This window comes from Pavona decussata, unplaced genomic scaffold (assembly GCF_977016875.1).
Source record: "Pavona decussata unplaced genomic scaffold, jaPavDecu1.1 SCAFFOLD_192, whole genome shotgun sequence".
NCBI lineage: Eukaryota > Metazoa > Cnidaria > Anthozoa > Scleractinia > Agariciidae > Pavona > Pavona decussata.
The window spans coordinates 1,326,648-1,343,356 of record NW_028145601.1 but is presented as its reverse complement, the minus strand read 5'-3'; the positions used below and the strand labels follow the sequence as shown (position 1 = coordinate 1,343,356).

General features: G+C 38.0%; 3 protein-coding genes across 3 annotated transcripts in view; 1 reads left to right on the top strand and 2 right to left on the bottom strand.

The window, feature by feature from the left end:
• LOC146462070 (dipeptidyl peptidase 9-like) overlaps positions 1 to 16,709 on the bottom strand; it is a 203,213-nt gene that overhangs the window by 43,213 nt on the left and 143,291 nt on the right. The window lies entirely within an intron of this gene.
• LOC146462087 (WD40 repeat-containing protein SMU1-like) lies at positions 39 to 10,684 on the bottom strand. The gene is made up of 12 exons (XM_085086173.1): positions 10,644 to 10,684; positions 9,063 to 9,129; positions 8,769 to 8,912; positions 7,946 to 8,098; positions 7,792 to 7,843; positions 6,677 to 6,864; positions 5,684 to 5,920; positions 5,082 to 5,209; positions 4,095 to 4,221; positions 3,249 to 3,416; positions 2,550 to 2,702; positions 39 to 815 (listed from the first exon to the last, which is right to left on the bottom strand). Exons 1-12 carry the CDS (start codon positions 10,667 to 10,669, stop codon positions 717 to 719), a joined length of 1,542 nt encoding a protein of 513 aa, XP_084942299.1. The 5' UTR covers positions 10,670 to 10,684; the 3' UTR covers positions 39 to 716.
• Positions 10,754 to 14,403, top strand: LOC146462086 (MIF4G domain-containing protein B-like). The gene is made up of 2 exons (XM_085086102.1): positions 10,754 to 11,592; positions 12,183 to 14,403. The coding sequence occupies exons 1-2, from the start codon at positions 10,945 to 10,947 to the stop codon at positions 12,363 to 12,365; spliced, it is 831 nt and encodes a 276-aa protein (XP_084942228.1). The 5' UTR covers positions 10,754 to 10,944; the 3' UTR covers positions 12,366 to 14,403.

The following is a 16,709-nucleotide window of genomic DNA, read 5'->3' as shown; positions in this document are numbered from 1 at the left end:
ATGACTCAGTTTTTAATAGTTAAAGTTAGACACTCCAGTGTTGGAACAAACAATTTTAATTATATTGTTAAATTAAACTACTGAATTCCACGAAGTAACATCTAGCTCGTACTTGAGTTAAAAAGGTTTACACGTATAAAATGTTTACTCATTAGTTAACAATGATATATTTACACTTCAATGAAAACAAGTTACACTCCTTAAATTCCCACCTTCCCATGTTGCTTCTTAACTTAACTGCACTGTGGTAAACCCCAAGGCACTATCAGGGGTTCTCACTTCAAGAAGGACAACATGAAGTTTCCAGTGAATTTATAAAAACAGCTTACTTAAGAAAAGCCCTATATGAGTCAGGGTTGGTGTGCAACATTTTCTACCATTTTCTGTAAGGGAGGCTGGAATCGTTAAATATACTTTTAAGCACTAGGAATCAGTCAGGGAATGACCTCAGAAATTCATTTCTATTGAACTCGATAGTTCAAACTATTAAAGTGATGCACGAGTATCCATGAGTCAGTCGAGAACAACAGTTGTTTGTCAAATGTGCAACAGTTTCAACCACCGTCAGTACTTATTCACCTGTCAGCAGATTCAAGTTGACCCATAACGTGTACACCAAAAATTTACATTCCCTGTTTCCTTCTCTTCCTCAAGCAGCATCCATAAATGACAGGTGTGCACTCTTGTGTCAAGGATATCGCTCTCTTTTGACAAATCTATGGCTGCCACAGTTTAAGCTGTCCATCTTCACTGTAGGTGGAGATCAGGTTATTATGGGGATGATGTTCTACACCAATCACATCCTTGTCATGAACCTAAAGTTCAAGCAAAATATGCAGTGCGAGTAAGCAACCTGTACCTTTAGTCCTTTCATAGAGGAGGCCCATTTTGGTGCCATGGTAAAAGAGACTAACATATTTTAAATATAACTGGCAACCCAGCATGGCTGTAGATGGCAGAGTAGGTACCTCCATTGACTAGGCTGTGTACAGCTTTTTCTCACTGTTGAACCACGGTCCACCCAAGAAAAATTATGCTATCATCTCAGGCCAGTAAAAGGAAGATCACTTAAATGATCACACTCACTCGTCCTTGAGGTCCCCAGTGACGCATGAGGCTGCATTAAGGACGGTGCCTACTATTGTTACTGCGCATACATTCTGCGCATCTCGAGATACTCAGGTTTCCTATGGGTGGTGCCTACTAATACAGGAATATTTTAGCGCAGTTTAAAACTATACCAAGAAAGCAGAACTTAGCAAATGCTTTTGGTATCTCAAAAGAAAATTGGGGGTAACCATGCATTTTTCAGAGATAATTAAGCTTCAAGTTAGGAAAAGATCCCATACATTGTTTTATATTTTGCCGCTTTTTAGAGATATTATTGCTTAGTTATCTCTGAAAAATGAATGGTTACCCCCAATTTTTTTTTTTGGATTCCAATAGCCCTTGCTAAGATTTGCTTTTCCCGCATAGTCATAAACTGCACAAAAATACTTCGGTATTAGCAGGCACCGTCCTTAAATGATACTGGTTCAAAAACCTCATAACATTATGAGCCATAATAAACTACCACACTACTCAGCTCCACATATGACCAGTACCTCACACATGCGCACAGCCATATCACCTCGGCAGTGGCAGCGATGGACAGCTGTTTTACCCTTATTCAGTTTCATCAGCATGGCATTTCCATCAGGCACCAAACGACCCAAAAGCCATATATCAGTCACCCTTTACTGCTCAGGCAGGTGCAAAGGCACCCCTTTAAGTGCCAGCCCCATACTATCCATGTGTACATGTAGCTGTGGCTGGTACTGTACAACAGTCTCAGCAATGTGTGTGGAGAGATCACATATGCATGAAATACTGTCCATGCCACATGGCTGTGTAGTGTGACTGTTGCTTCCAGATGGTTTATTATGAGCCACACCAGGACACATTCATCACAGTAACTCCACAGGAAGAAAAAGGTTAAAAAAACCCCTTCTCCACTGTTATGCAAGTGAACGTCATTCAGCCATTTCCCTCACACCCCTTTTGGATTAAACATTATTTTATTCCAAAGTGAACCTGATATACTACAATCTACTGTGAAAGTGGTTTAATGTCCAAAAGGCATACCGGTACATCTATACATCATACAGTTTTATACCTGCCAACTTTTTCCGAGTCAAACGCGTGAGATTTTTGTCTCGTCATGACCGGGATTTCCGAAAACGTCCGAGCTACTTCCGAATATTTCCGATGATTTTCCGAAGACTTCCGAACGTTGCCGAAAATGTCCGACGATATTCCGACGACTTTTGAACACTTATGATTCAAACGGATTGTAGACATTTGAAAGCTTTTGCGATTGTTATAGGGTGCAAAGATAAATACATAACAAATCTGAAATGAAATGAAGATTTTTTAGAACAACTCGTCCGGATTTGTGAGTCAGGCGTGAGAAATTGTCCTTGACGCGTGAGATCGATGTCTCTAGTCCCCAGGCGTGAGACTCACGCATAATGCGTGAGAGTTGGCAGGTATACAGTTTATACTCATACCTGCAATGACTGTTCCAGTTTCCCTGTCATGGTACTAAAACAGTACATGACCATGTCCTCCCCTACAGAGTAGATCCATTCTCCCCTGGGGGAGAGGGTGCAGCACACAAAGTCACCTCCATCTCTTTTACCACTGGTGAAGCTACGCACAATCTGAATGGATAATTATGACATCAGTTTGTATTAAAATTAAAAAATATAGATTTCTTTCCTTAGTGTCAGTAGCACCTGAAGATTACTGTATTAAATGTCTGCAGACTGTGACAGATGCAATTCATGTACATTTAAGTGATAAAACACCAGCAACTTGTATAAACAATTTCCATTACTGTTCTTTAATAGGTAAATACTTCAACATAACAAGAAAATACATAACCGTACATGTATTTTCCTAAATAGCACTTAAGAATACTATTTTTATGATTGTCCTGTTGAATTTAATAAGTGCCCCTCTTTTTGCATAACTTTGCAATAAAACATTAAAAGTTACCTCCAAAAATCACCCTCTTTAGATTGAAGCATATAAAAGAACACCCCCCTTGGCTATTATAATATAATAATTCAAGGAAATAGGCTAAGTACTCTTGCTGCTGCTGTTTTAAAGCCAAGCTCTTCCCACGGAGACATCATTTTATGGTTTCTGTAATGTTGTAACCATTTGATTAATACTTTTTTTGGTACACTGTTGATGATACTGACCTGTCCTTGCATGTTCATTACAAGAACAGTGCTTGTTCTGTTGCACACCACAAACTGTTCTGGATTCCTTGGCATCACATGCACTGAGTTAACAGTGATGTCAGTTGCCACACTTCCTACTGATGGCTTGAATGTGTGAAGACATTCTGTTGTTTTTATATTCCATAGCTGATGACAAAAAGGAAATATGATGATGTTTGCTGATGTATACACACAACCACGCAAAAACATTTCATTTAGCTGGGGAACAAAATTTGTGAAAAGCAGTTAAGGAAAAGCTAAGCTCCAAATCCACAATGTTGTTTCAATGCAAAATTCTCCACTGAATAATGGACAAACGAAAATTCTTTTTTGTCTGTACACACACCCAGGAAAACAGATTTTTCTGTACTATAATGGTAAGTGCTGATTGATTAACATGACTTTGATTTTAATATTAATACCATAGCTGCATAGTTACTTTGATACTCCACTATTAATTTATTCTCATTGTTTCATATATAGTAAAATTCTATAATGACAAGTTAGAGTACATTCAAGTAAGGATTGTATTTGTTGTTATTATTGTTGCATGCTGTTGTTGTTATCAGAGAGTGATTTGATTATGTTTACAGCAAATGGCAGAAATGACTGCCACGTGACCATGTTAACCCTACATTTGCCTCCCGCTGTTTTCAGTTTCTCAGTAAAATCAAGTAGTTTTGCAGTAGCATCAATGCTCAGAAACATTTAACACTATTCTCAGCTGTGTACTATTTTTTTCAAGAAAACATAAAGTAACGCAAATCTCATGTTTACCATAAAAGTGATTCTTAATCTCTCTAATATTGCTGTTGTAAGTTGTACCTTAACTGTTCCATCACTGCTGGCACTGATAATATTATGGGCATCTGTTGTGAAAATGGCATCATTTACAAACGATGTATGTCCACGGAATTCCTTCAACGTCTTTCCTGATTTGAGGCCATGCATTCTACGAAAGTAATTACAACAAAAGGGTCAAAAACTGAAACCAGCAGACATGGCCACCTACATGTAATTTAACTTTAACTTTATTAAATTTGTTGCAACTAATTTATTGCAACTAACTTATTCGTTGCAACTAATTTGTTCATTTTCAGCACAAAACAACCTTCAGAGCAGGCTCCTTTCGATACATCAAAAAATCAGCTTGACAATGAGGCTAAGATGAATTAGTAGAAACAAAGGAAATTGATCATCATGTTTATTCCATTTCTGTTTGTTTGTGTCCTCTGGAACTCAATATCAAGTTGAATTTTACAGTCAATCCACGTCACGCGTGACCGGTATTTTTGAAATTTGAACGGAGTTTTGAAATTTACATGTCAGTTTTGAACATCACCAACAAGATTTCAGAGTTCCCGTAGAAATTTCCCTAGTTTATTGACGATTTAAAGCTATGAATTTTTTTTTACGTTACAGCATTAAGTATTTCAAGAATAACAGTTGTTTCCCAAGTATTTTTGAATCTTTTTTTTTTAAATGCGTCTTTTTCGGAAAGATTTCCTGAGAAATGTTCAACATTCCATTCACATGTCGGACATTACAAAGAGAAAATAATTCGAATGTTCATTTCATTCTCAGAAATACTGGTCACGGGTGACATGAATTGACTGTAATATTTTGAATGGTGCCTATAAACACAAAAGACAGTTCTCAGACCAGTGGAACCCACATGTGCACATAAACAGGCTGGACACAAATCAATCCACGAGCTGCTCTTGTTTCATAGTCAATTCCCTTGCTCATAACCATTTCACATGGTTACTTAAGATTGCATTACAATGAGAGACAGGCCCTGGTACATCTCACCTTATTGTCATGTCAAATGAACCACTCAAAAGCTGGCTGGCATCACGAGAGAACGTTACACAAGTTACACCTTTGGCATGAGCCTTTTCAAACCGTCGCAAACACTGTCCTGTTTGGAACTTCCATACCTGAAAAATAAAATTATTAAATTTTAATTAACAACCAACAGCAAGGTCTGGCCTCCCGTGATAGAGTGGCCAACTTGTTAAATACACATAGTTCCCTTAAACATGTCTTTTCTATCAAGGAACAAAGAACTTTCAGAGTAGAGTAATGTATATGAGGCATGCAAAACAAAAATCACCTCAATGATGACGCACAATGTTTTACACTCTTTAAAATCTTCTGAAAAAGAAGGCCATTAACCGTTTCTTGCTTGTGATAAACTAAATACATTTTTTTTACTACATGACCAAGCATAAAAACATTTGCCTCCTCGTCTTTGTTACATTAACAGACAAATTTGTTTGAAATTCATGTTCTTCAAGTGGAGTGACATTTTATTTGTTCATGGTCTTGACAGTTCGATCAGAATGTTATGTTAAAGCAAGCTATTACAGACTAATTGGCAAGGAAAAGATATTTGTTTCATTAATACATACCTTCAGTTTTCCATCCTGTCCACCACTAGCTAACATTTCACTGTCTCGACTGAACGATAGACAAAGAACGGAGTCGTCCATCATCATGAAGTTATCCTGAGCCTGGTACTTCAGATCCTTTCTGATCTTTCCTGTCGTAAAGTTCCACACTTCAATGAAACCATCAACACTTCCTGTCACCAGGTACTGGCCGTCTGGGGAGAACTTGACACACTCAGGGTGTGATTTGGATCCAAACTGAAGGACAACACAACTCCAATCAGAGTCACAAAAGCAACCAAATGTTTAAGGAAAATTATCTGAATTTGGTTGCAATTTGGTAGCGTAAATGGAACACTCTCATTAAACATCTGGTACAGCTGTAGATTTTACAATGGACATTGATAGCATTTCATTGCAATCACAGTTACTGTGCATATATACTATTTCAACTTTCACAAGGTCTACACTGTACATCCAACTTTGCAAGTTTTAACAAAACTGCAACATACTTTTGCCATTGCCACTTGCAAAAGTTCTTTACTATACTGATACATGACACAGATCTGTGCCGTAGTACACATACATTGTATCTATGGCTATTGGCTTACCCCTTCACCCATGACTTTGTAATTACAGTGTATCATCAGCCATGTTCAATAATTAAAGAGTGTGTAGATTAGAGCAGTTTTCAATTGAGTGTCGAAAGTAATTTCGCATATGCTTTGGTTTTGCATTACTAGGCTCTGTGATTGGTTAACAAAACTTGCGCCACTTTCTCAACCAATGGGAATTCAAACCAAAACCAATCATGTTTTCGCCACACGCGTTTTCCCACCCTTGGGAGCAGTTACATGTATTTCCTTTGAATTCTGATTGGCTCATTGTGTTGTTTATATCTGTTGCGATTGGCCAGAGTAATAATATTACTTTGGTTTTGGTTCTACGACACTCAATAATATTATTGGAAACTGCTCTACACAACAGCTTAAACGAATTAAAAGTACATTGTACCTTGATAGTCCTGTTGAGCTGTGTAGGGTACCTCTCCTCCTCTTCATCCTTCACTGCTGCTTTCCCACGGAACACATCAATGGTTGTTCCCGGCGGGAGGAGACCCTGGTACTGCTGCCATTTGAGCGCCTGACTAAGCAGGGCCAGCAAACGAGACGGCGGCACTACTGATACCTCTCCTGACAAAGCTGCAAGATAACATGGAAATCTATCAGTCACAGAATGTTTTTTTTTTTTTTTATGGTGATTTTACCTGTCACATTAACATGAAACATCTCCTCCTCCTTTTCTGCACAAAAAAACCATTCTAGGGTAGACATATTAATCATAACTACTGATACATTAATTTTAAATTTATTTTTAAAAAATAAAAAAATGATCATTGGGTAATGCAATTCCAGAGTTTTGATTGGCCCAGCAGCCATGGTATATCAGCCATTAAACCATGTCCGAGAAACAGCAACCATTAAATGGTTACTATGTACATTCTGGTTGTTCTTGGAATGCGAAATCAGCAAGATCAAGCGATATTTCTCGGTTGCTTTTAATAAAACAATTCTTCCACTCGCGCTTGTTACATATGATATGATTATAGCCAACTTGGTGCTACATGCCTTGTTGGCTATTATCTTGTATCCAGCAACACACAGTTGTTAAGTATACGACTGTGAAACAACAGCATTGTATAATCTGATTGGTTATTAGCAGCCCCAACAGGGCAGTGTATCACTATCCCATCGACACTTATCTGGTTACTGCAGTGTTCTCAGTAACTGCTCGAAGCTGGCTAAAAAAACAGTTATGTCAAATCTTGAGTTGCCTACTTACATGTATCAGCAAAAAGGCTTACACTGTACCCATTTAATAAATCTGTATAAATACTCATTCACCAAACCACTTACTTCCAGTGTTTTAAGTGGAAAACCCAACAAAGCTGGCTTCCTGACACAACAAATTGAATGGTGAACTTAAGAAGATTAGGAGAGAACCACACCTATTGACCCCTCAAAATTCTTCATTGACTCCTTGACTTTGAAAATTATCTCACTGGAACACTGAGCACTACTTCTAGATCCTTAATTAATGAGAACCCTATCCTGTACACTAATAATTACCTTGTGCAATAGCTGCTCTCCTGCGCTCTTTACTTCCACCTTCAGGGTAAGCCTTAAAGTTACAATAATGAAAAAATATTAACATTGCACAATTTCACTTCAAAATTATTTGAAAACAAGCACAGTGAAAAGAAAGACATAAGATATCACTCACCTCTCGAGGATCAAAGTATGAGCGAGCCAACATGTTTTCTAGATGAAGGTATCGATCAGGCTGTTGCTGCTTCAACATGATCATTGGATCTGTTTGACGTAATAATGATCTGGCAGCTCCTAGTTCACGTAACTCTATCAACTCCAGAACAATCTAAAATACATGTAAATAGTTCATTAGCATGAACCATTTTGCAAAAGGTTTTGTTTAAATCATACTTGTTTTCCCTAGACAAGCCAAACAACTAGCTTTCCATGTTGAATAATAAAAAAAAATTATTAAAATAATGATAACCTTTTACTGTCAGCAAGATGTAAGATGTTAGCAAGATGTAAAACTTGGAAATGGCTTATGGCTAAAGAGGTTTTTATGGGCATACAATTAAATGTGCAATGTACATTGAATGGCTGTAAGTTACTTCCTGTGATTAGCACAAGTAATAGAACAACATACTACTAAGGAGAGAAATAAACAAAGAGGTAAGGATGTACTACAGTACATGGCCCTTAAGCAGTAATGTTACAAAATTACTAATATTAGCAACCAGGCTACTGCAAATTGCTTAATCATGTCTGCATTGAAAGCTAATAAACAACTAGACTTATGTAAAAAACAGAAACTGCATTTTACGTTTGTTTTCACTTTTCACGTTTATTAAAACTTTTCACATTTATGTAATTTAATGCTATCTTTATATTACTTTTCTTATATATTGTAACTTCCTTTTGTTGTGAGCCATTGAAATAGTGCACAATAATAAAAACCTTAAACCTTAAACCTTTTGTACATGAATGTCTATAGCAGCGGCATTTGTGCACAATACCTGCTCATATAGGTCAATAAGCTTCTTGTCTGGTAATTTAAGTGGTTGTATGGCCTGCAGCACAGTGTCCCAATGTCCACTGTTGATTTCTCCAATAAAACTTTCCACACTATCAACAGTATTCAAGGTGATTCCTGTTTCTTCCTGCAAACGCACACGCACACAGAGAAAGGCTTTAATAAAATCTGATATTGATACTACCCAATTGATTGTCTTAAATAATAGATTTTAGGCTGTGAAAAGAGGTTAATTAATAAAGAGAAACAATACATAATCATGATATAATTATTTTACCTGCAATGTTGCCAGAGTTCTTGGAAGGCTGTTTTCCTTAAGAAATTGTTGGATCAATCGGATCACACTGTCATTTAAATCAAAAACCAAAATTAATGCAATGTAATTATAAAGTTATTACATATTATAAAATTATAAATTTAACATGAGACCTTATTTGTGCTGTCAATGTGAAGACTGAGCTGATCGCTGTAGAACTTCAAACTCCTGGTAATTCACCCTACAATCTTTTCCACCCTTCCCTTTAAACAGTGTAGGCAGTGCAAAAATTAGCACAGGGATAAGTTAGACTATGGTTTTCAGACCAAGATTTAAAACTGTAGAGTGAATGGTAGTTACCTGTGTTGGAGACAAATGATTTTTTCAGCTACATGTACCATTAAAGACTTTGATTAAATTTGTTTCTGTAACAAAGGGGGACTGAGTGATACAGTTCAATTCCTAAGTTTAAAATATCAGTTTCATGAACAGTATACAGCAAATTAAGATACATGTAAATTGCACGTAGGTTGATGCAGCCAGTATGATCACCCCTCAAGTAATAATTACTTGTCAATAACTACAATGATAATAATGAAAATCTACAGTCATGAGAGAGGGGAAAAAACAGTCAGGTGAGTGACTCAAGTAAATGGACAATGAGAACTTCCCCTTCTGCCCACACAGTTCTTTTGATAAGACAAGACACCCACCAGAGCAGAAACCCAGTGGGTATCCTGTTATTAATCATTGGCTATAATACAGGTAAATGCATTCAGACATAACATTACATTAACTTGTTGGTATGTGATAAAAATAAAACGCAACCACTAAATTTGCAGGAAAATGAAGAGTTCCATCATTTTGTTCATTACAAAGTGATGATTACAGCATTTTAAGCAAAATGATAAAGATGAAAGGACTTTCATCTCCTTACATTACTGGCTGCTAACTACTACACTATAACAACCACCCACTTCAACATCTCAACATTTTTTTTTTCAAATCAAACTAGTCAGAAAGGCCACATCGTAGAGCATCAAGTGCTCAAAATCAATCAATGATCCTTATATCCCCTTTGTCAGAACCCTCATCCTATAAAAACCCGGCTCCTTTGGTATGGTGTTAAAGTGACTGGAGTCACTCAATTTGCAGTGCTGAAAACAATTTTCTCAGGACAGAATTCAATACTTCTAATTAACCAGATACTGTTGCTTTTCGCTTGAATTGAATATTTAATAGCTTAGGCTTCATTCATTTACAATTCAATCATTAAAACCACTTGATCGGAGCTGTTTGACTGGTTCGAGAAGCAGATATCAGGCTTATCTAGCTTTTCAGAGGGGAGGAAGAATTATTCTGTATAAGTATCCCAATCGCACAAAAGAGAATAACATTGCTTTGTTTTCCAGTGATGATCTACTGTCATGAATCTTTGCATTTCAACTGCGCACAGCTGGGATCATTTCACAGGATAACTAACTTTGTCGAATATTTTGTCGCCTCAAACATACTATACAAGTACCCTAAGATCTGATTTAAGGTAGATAAGGACAAACCAGAGCTTCATTTGCACAAATAACGACAAGAAATTGTACTCACTCTGCAGACTCAACTTCGAGCGCCATCTTGAAATGAAGAACCGAAAGGGATTCTTGGTATTGCTACGAAATTTACTAGAGGGGTGGGGGTTGGGATTGCAACAATCAGTAAAGCTAACACCCAAAATATTACAATTGGGGTACATAGAGACAGTTCATCTCATTTTAGCTGTTACAAAGTATAAGGACTAGCCAAAATTTATTGAGTTTTAACCCATACAGTTGTTGGAAAGAAAGAGAAGATAATACTAATTTTACACTGCCCCAGCTAGGAATCTTTGTGATTTCTTTCTGTGTTCAAAATGGCGTCCGTTGGAGCACGAGGTCGTGGGATTGGTAGAGGTAGAGGTTTTGGAGTCCCGAAAACGCAAACGAGACCAGGAGAAACTGCCGATGAACATAAGAATGGGTCTTCAAGCGACAAAACGGCTGAAGAATTCGATTTGGAAAAGCTTCTCAGCGATTTGAAGAAAGGAAATGTGGACGAGAAAGTGAAGGTATTGACAAAGTACATACAGGTATCTTCATCGGATTCTTCCACGAAAATCAAACAAGTCGTCGACCTTTTAAGTCAACGAACTATGAAAGACAGTGAATTTGCACCGCTAGCTGCGACAATGGCCAACAAGCTTTGCTCTGAGGAGTCATGTGGAAATGCTTTTAGAGGTTGTCTGCTCAAAACCACCCAAGAAAATTACAAAGACAGAGAGAGTATTCGTAAGAAATCAAAAAGTGAATGGATCGGATTGGTGGGTTTAATATGCGAACTTTTCAATCACCTGCGTACTAGACAGGCTCCACTGAAGCCCTTAGCTGGAGCAGTGTACGAAACAATGAGTGAATTGTTGAGAGAAGGAGATACTGCAAGCCAAGAGGAGGAAGAAGATGAAATAGACTGCTTTTACCAGCAGTTTAAGACCGTGGGGAAGCTTTTAGAGACCACTGACCAGGTGAGTCACAATAAGAGGCTTGTAGATTCTGTAACCAAACCAAACAAGCCAGGTCGGCTTATATAGCCCTCTCAAAATGTACTGGTAGCTGCCAGTTTTGCCACCTACAGACTGATTTGCTGCCTAGTTCACATTAACTTTCCCTGAAGACCCCTTCAGACTCAGTGTTTTCTACCACTACTTCTGTTGTGCTGAGGGCTGGTTATCATTTCTTGTAGCTTGCATAGCGGGCATAATCAGGGATGGGGAGGGGGAGTGAGCAAAAGTGAGAGAAAAAAAAGCACTTTTTTTCACTCCCCTCTTCCTCCCCAATTTACACTTCCCATGCAGGTTACCAATGCTATAAGCCTTACTTGAAGTGCTGGAAGGCACGGGTGTCTAAATGCCATACTTCCCATCCTCTGTATTGGGTCTGTATTCCCTGTTCCTTCCCCCTTAACCAAATTCTTCATACAGTTGTAGGTCAAAATCCTGTAGGGAGAACTCAGATATTCTTTTTCCAAGTATACCTATGTCACTGACTGAAAAATGCATCCATCAGTTTGAATTTAGTTTGTCTATTAATTTACATATGGTTGTTTCTGTTTTAGGGAAAAATGGATGAGCTTGTTGGGAAAATAAGAGACACCATTCTTGCTGTTGATGCAACTGCTAAGACAAGATGCCTGTTGTTAGAGCTTCTTGAGTTGCGAACATGTCAGTGGAATCTCAATAGGGATGTGGAATGTTACTATAGTGATACACTAGCTGACATTATGTCTAAAGAGATTTAGGATGCATTCCTGTGGGACATATTCCATTCCAGTAAATTATATATAGTTGAACTTCTCATGCATAAGCACCCACGAAAAATGTTCTGAAAGCTGTTTATTAGGAGAGAGGTCTAAAATATAGTGAATTGAACAGACCATCACAGTAAAATCTACTATTTTGAAAATAGGACAGACTATGTACAAAATGCATTTTTTGGGGGGAGGGGGGTGGGGGTGGAGTGGGGGCTTATATGGAATTTGATGTGAAAATTAATATTTTCTGTAACATTTGAAACTGAAACAAAAGTCATGAAAAGCAAACTAAAGATGGAAGGGCAAAGATGTTTTGCTCAACTTTGAGTGATGTGATTGGGCTCAAAATTTAATTGTCCATACATCAATTTTTTATGTAAAATCTTAGTCAGATACTGTGTAGGCTTCCAGGAAAAATGTACAGACATTTGTTTTATTTTATTTTTATTTTATCTTATTTTATCATTTTATTTTAATTTATAAAGTCCTCGTTTAGTGAGGTATAATAATTATTATTGAAGGGGTCTCTGCAAAAGGGAAATATATTGCTGTTTTTGGCCAAAAAAATTCAGAAAAACTTTCAAGCTTCCCCAATTCTAGTATGAACTGCAGAGTGAGACTTTTTTTGGATTAAATATTTGGGTTTTTTTTTTTTCCAAAAGGCTCAGCTACATTTCAAATTATTTGTTCGCATGAAACTGTCACTACATTAAAGCGAAGGCAAAATTCCTAGTTTATTAGCCTTTGCATAAAAAAATCTTATACCTTAAGCCATCATTACATGTTGAAACTTTTAGCTGAAACTTGTGTGCAACGGCGCTGCGAAACAAGTTTCAGCAGGCATTGCACCGTGTAACATGGTTGGTTTCGTGAAACTTTTTCAAACTTCCATTGCCAGACAAGTTTCACAAAAAGTAGAACTGCTTTCTACTTCTGGAACGGCTCGCAACGGTCGCGGTGGTGAAAAAACAAGAGTTACATCATGCAACACCACTTCATGAAACTGGTCTCGTTCGCCATTGCAAACAAGTTTCAGCGAAAAGTTTCAATATGTAATGGCAGCTTTAGAGGTTTAGGGCAGAAAATCTGCAGTGCATACTAAAACTGAGCAAGTTTTCGCTTTTCTGACTTTTTGGCCAAAAAAGCGATATACGCCCTTTTTGTAGAAAACCCTTCAATATTAATAATAATGTAAGCATGCTATCAAATGGACATAAAGTATTTTGTTGAGGCTTCCAGCAAGCTTTTAACCCAATGGTGTCTGAGAATCCCGATTTCACTAGCTATATAATGAAATTCATGGAAAATGAACTGAAAATTAATAATTTATTCTTTTTCCAAATTCTGCTTAAAAGTGTGCTGCGGGGGAACTTAAAATACTCACGCTGACTAACTCTTAAATTATGGTTATATAATTATTGAAATACCATTCGTCCACTAATGCAATGAACACATTTTTTCCATACGTGCATGTAAATTTTTCTTTTAATTCAAACTGAATTTACTACAGGCTGAAGCTGACTCATTTCCTCATCACCCCTCATGCTCCCTGCGGTCATGCTTCTCACATTCTCATGACTGAGGATGATTCAGAGGCTGACACTAACAATCCTTCATCTTTGAGGCAAAACAAACCTCTTACCTAAAGACAAACTTGGCAGCTGGGAAAATACATTTCTCAAACTCATTAATAATGCATAAAGTAAAAACAAAGAATCACTACCGTGAAGGTGGTTCAGATCATAACATTTGGTGAACTTTTGCTCTGAATTTCTCCAAGAATTGTTAGTGGTTCTAGAAGCTATACCAAACACTCGAAAGTGTGTTTTGTACGATTTCCAAACACCTCAGAGTTGGTTGAAAAAAAATTTGATTGTGCCCGTTTCATCAACCCACTTCTCGTTGTTTGGAAATCGGATGAAACACTCTTCCTTGATAAGTTACTTCAAATCTTTAGATTTTACTGTGTTATTTTAATATCACCCTGTTATATTTTCAAACTTCAATAAATTTTTGCATCACCTCTGCAGTGTCTACAAAAGGTGTTTGTCTGTGAAGTACAGTGGGTGCATTGCCTGGAATAGGGCAGATATCTTTTTTCCAAGCTTTATTTTTGCTGTTTTAATGGTATTTATTTACAAAAGAACTCGGTTTCAACAGCAAACAGGCTTCTGGTTTAAGATTTTAGCAACCAATTTTAACCAGTACAGTGTTGCAAAATGGAACACGTTTTAACATTGGTTTAGCCTGCGTAGCTGGCGGTATTGTAGGCGCGCGCGGCTCCGCCGCCAAAACTTTAATTCGCGCGCGCGCGCCTACAATACCGCCAGCTACGCAGGCTAACATTGGTTGAGCAGCAAATCTTGAACGATGATGCTGAGCAGTCTATCATTCATTGCAGATGCAAATTTGAACTCTAACTTGCAGGTTTGCAACTCCAAGCAAGAGAGCATTTAGCCTGCAGCAAAGGTGTTTTTTGGTAACAAATAGAGAAGGGGGTTAGTTTTTTAAACTAACTTTGATGGGCAGCGGAAACGAATGTTTGGTTTATCAAAAGAGTTGATAAGTTCATTTGGCCACTGTAGACAGGTTCACTGAAGAGAGAGTTGTCCAATACCGTCGAGTTGATACGACACGAAAAAGGTCATCTTTCGACCCGTAAATATGGACTAATTTTGACCATTTGAATCATGGCTGGTTCTCAAAGCTTGAGACCACAAAATACACGTGTACTAGTTGTGGTCTCACGCTTTGAGATATTTACTGGTCGAAAGATGACTTTTTCGTGTAGTATCAGCTCGACAGTATTGTACATGTATGGAGGTCCAATGAAAACCGTTTGTTGGTTCTGTCAGGAAGATGAATTGCTAGAATATTCTCTGGACACGTGAGCGCACCTTTCGTGAGGCCATCTAAAAGGAGAAAAACTGTTGTATTACTTCAGTGGCGGATAACGGTAAATTAGGGAGGGGCCCAGCTCCCCCCTTGTCTTTTAGGCGAAAACAGAGACCCGTAAGGCCGAGGCGCAAAGATATTTTGTTTCGTCGATCAATAGCGTCCCCCCTCCTCCCTCTCCCCCTACTCACATAAGGACTGAAGGTCTGGATACGCCACTGAATTTTCACACCTTTGGTGAAGTGGAGTACTCCTCTCCTAGCGAACGACGTGTAGAGTTGCCGCGAGTTATTTTGGTCAGGTTTTCTCACTCCCTTGTTTTTATTTTTATCAGTTTTGTCTTTAGGGTTTGGAGGGCCATTTTGTGAACTACTGAGTCACTGTAATAACGTTCAGCCCCATTAAACCATTAAATGGGAAAGTTTCCCATTTTCTTAATTGGAGCCTAATCTCGATTTAGCGCTATTTGTCCTCGCAGTTAGTACGCAACTTATAAGCAGTTGCGAAAAGAAAGCCTGAAAAAAATTCAGGCTAGACCGGGATTCGAATCCATGGCTTGATAGCTCAGTTGGCAGAGCACTGCACCGGCATCGCAGAGGTCTGCGATGCCGGTGCAGTGCTCTACCAAGTGAGCTATCAAGCCAACTGGAAGCTGGTCATATTGTGAGTTCGTAATATACCCGTGAAGGATGAATAAATGAATGTAAATATATGAAACATATATTTACATACAAATAATTATATTTGTCAAATAAGCGCTCCCTTGTAAATAACCACTCATGACCCACCACCGAGTAAAAATAACTCCAGTTAGCCGAATTAATTAAGTGTGGAAGATAAATAGTAGCCTGACTCGTGTTGACTTACTACAGAATTACTTGAAAGGCAACGGGTATATCGAGCCGGATTTTTTGAACAGGCAAAAATAAGATTTCATGTTACGTGCGCTCCGGTCACAGTAAGGAATTATGTTACTTTATTTGGCGTTATTTTCCCGTGCTATTCTGCAAGCGGGAGAAGGAAGCAGTGGTGATCCAGTGACTGCAGGATCACGTGATTAGGAGCCTCTAACTGTATTACTTCCTCGAGTCAACCCTTTGCCGAGTAAAGTTATTGTTAGAACTGTTTTTCCCGTGAAAAGGTATGACGGTGCAATTCTCCTAATGATGATGATTGGGACTCTTTATGACCCACTAAAGGAGTGACTTACTATTGTCTGGAGCTCCCTAATTAAGATTAAAAGTAACTCCACCTGCTGGAGTGATGATTGTTAAAACTTCTAAATGCAGGACAAAACAGGTGCGTTAAATACTAAAATTGATTGGTTTAAAATGGGTATAAATGAAGAGAGGTGCCTGAAGGGCTGGTGATTCATTGTAGCTAGCTTTAGTTTGGAGGTAAGGAAGTTCTAAGAAATTACGGACTTGAACAAAATCC

Bases quoted from the DNA above. Each gene is read 5' to 3' on its own strand.
- LOC146462087 (XM_085086173.1), bottom strand. From the start codon at position 10,669: ATGGCGCTCGAAGTTGAGTCTGCAGA. The intron at 4,222-5,081 runs GTGAGATGTACC...TTACTTTCGTAG, and splicing joins TCATTTGACATGACAATAAG to AATGCATGGCCTCAAATCAG. The intron at 2,703-3,248 runs GTCAGTATCATC...TTATCCATTCAG, and splicing joins TAATGAACATGCAAGGACAG to ATTGTGCGTAGCTTCACCAG.
- LOC146462086 (XM_085086102.1), top strand. From the start codon at position 10,945: ATGGCGTCCGTTGGAGCACGAGGTCGTGGGATTGGTAGAGGTAGAGGT. The intron at 11,593-12,182 runs GTGAGTCACAAT...TTTCTGTTTTAG, and splicing joins TTTTAGAGACCACTGACCAG to GGAAAAATGGATGAGCTTGT.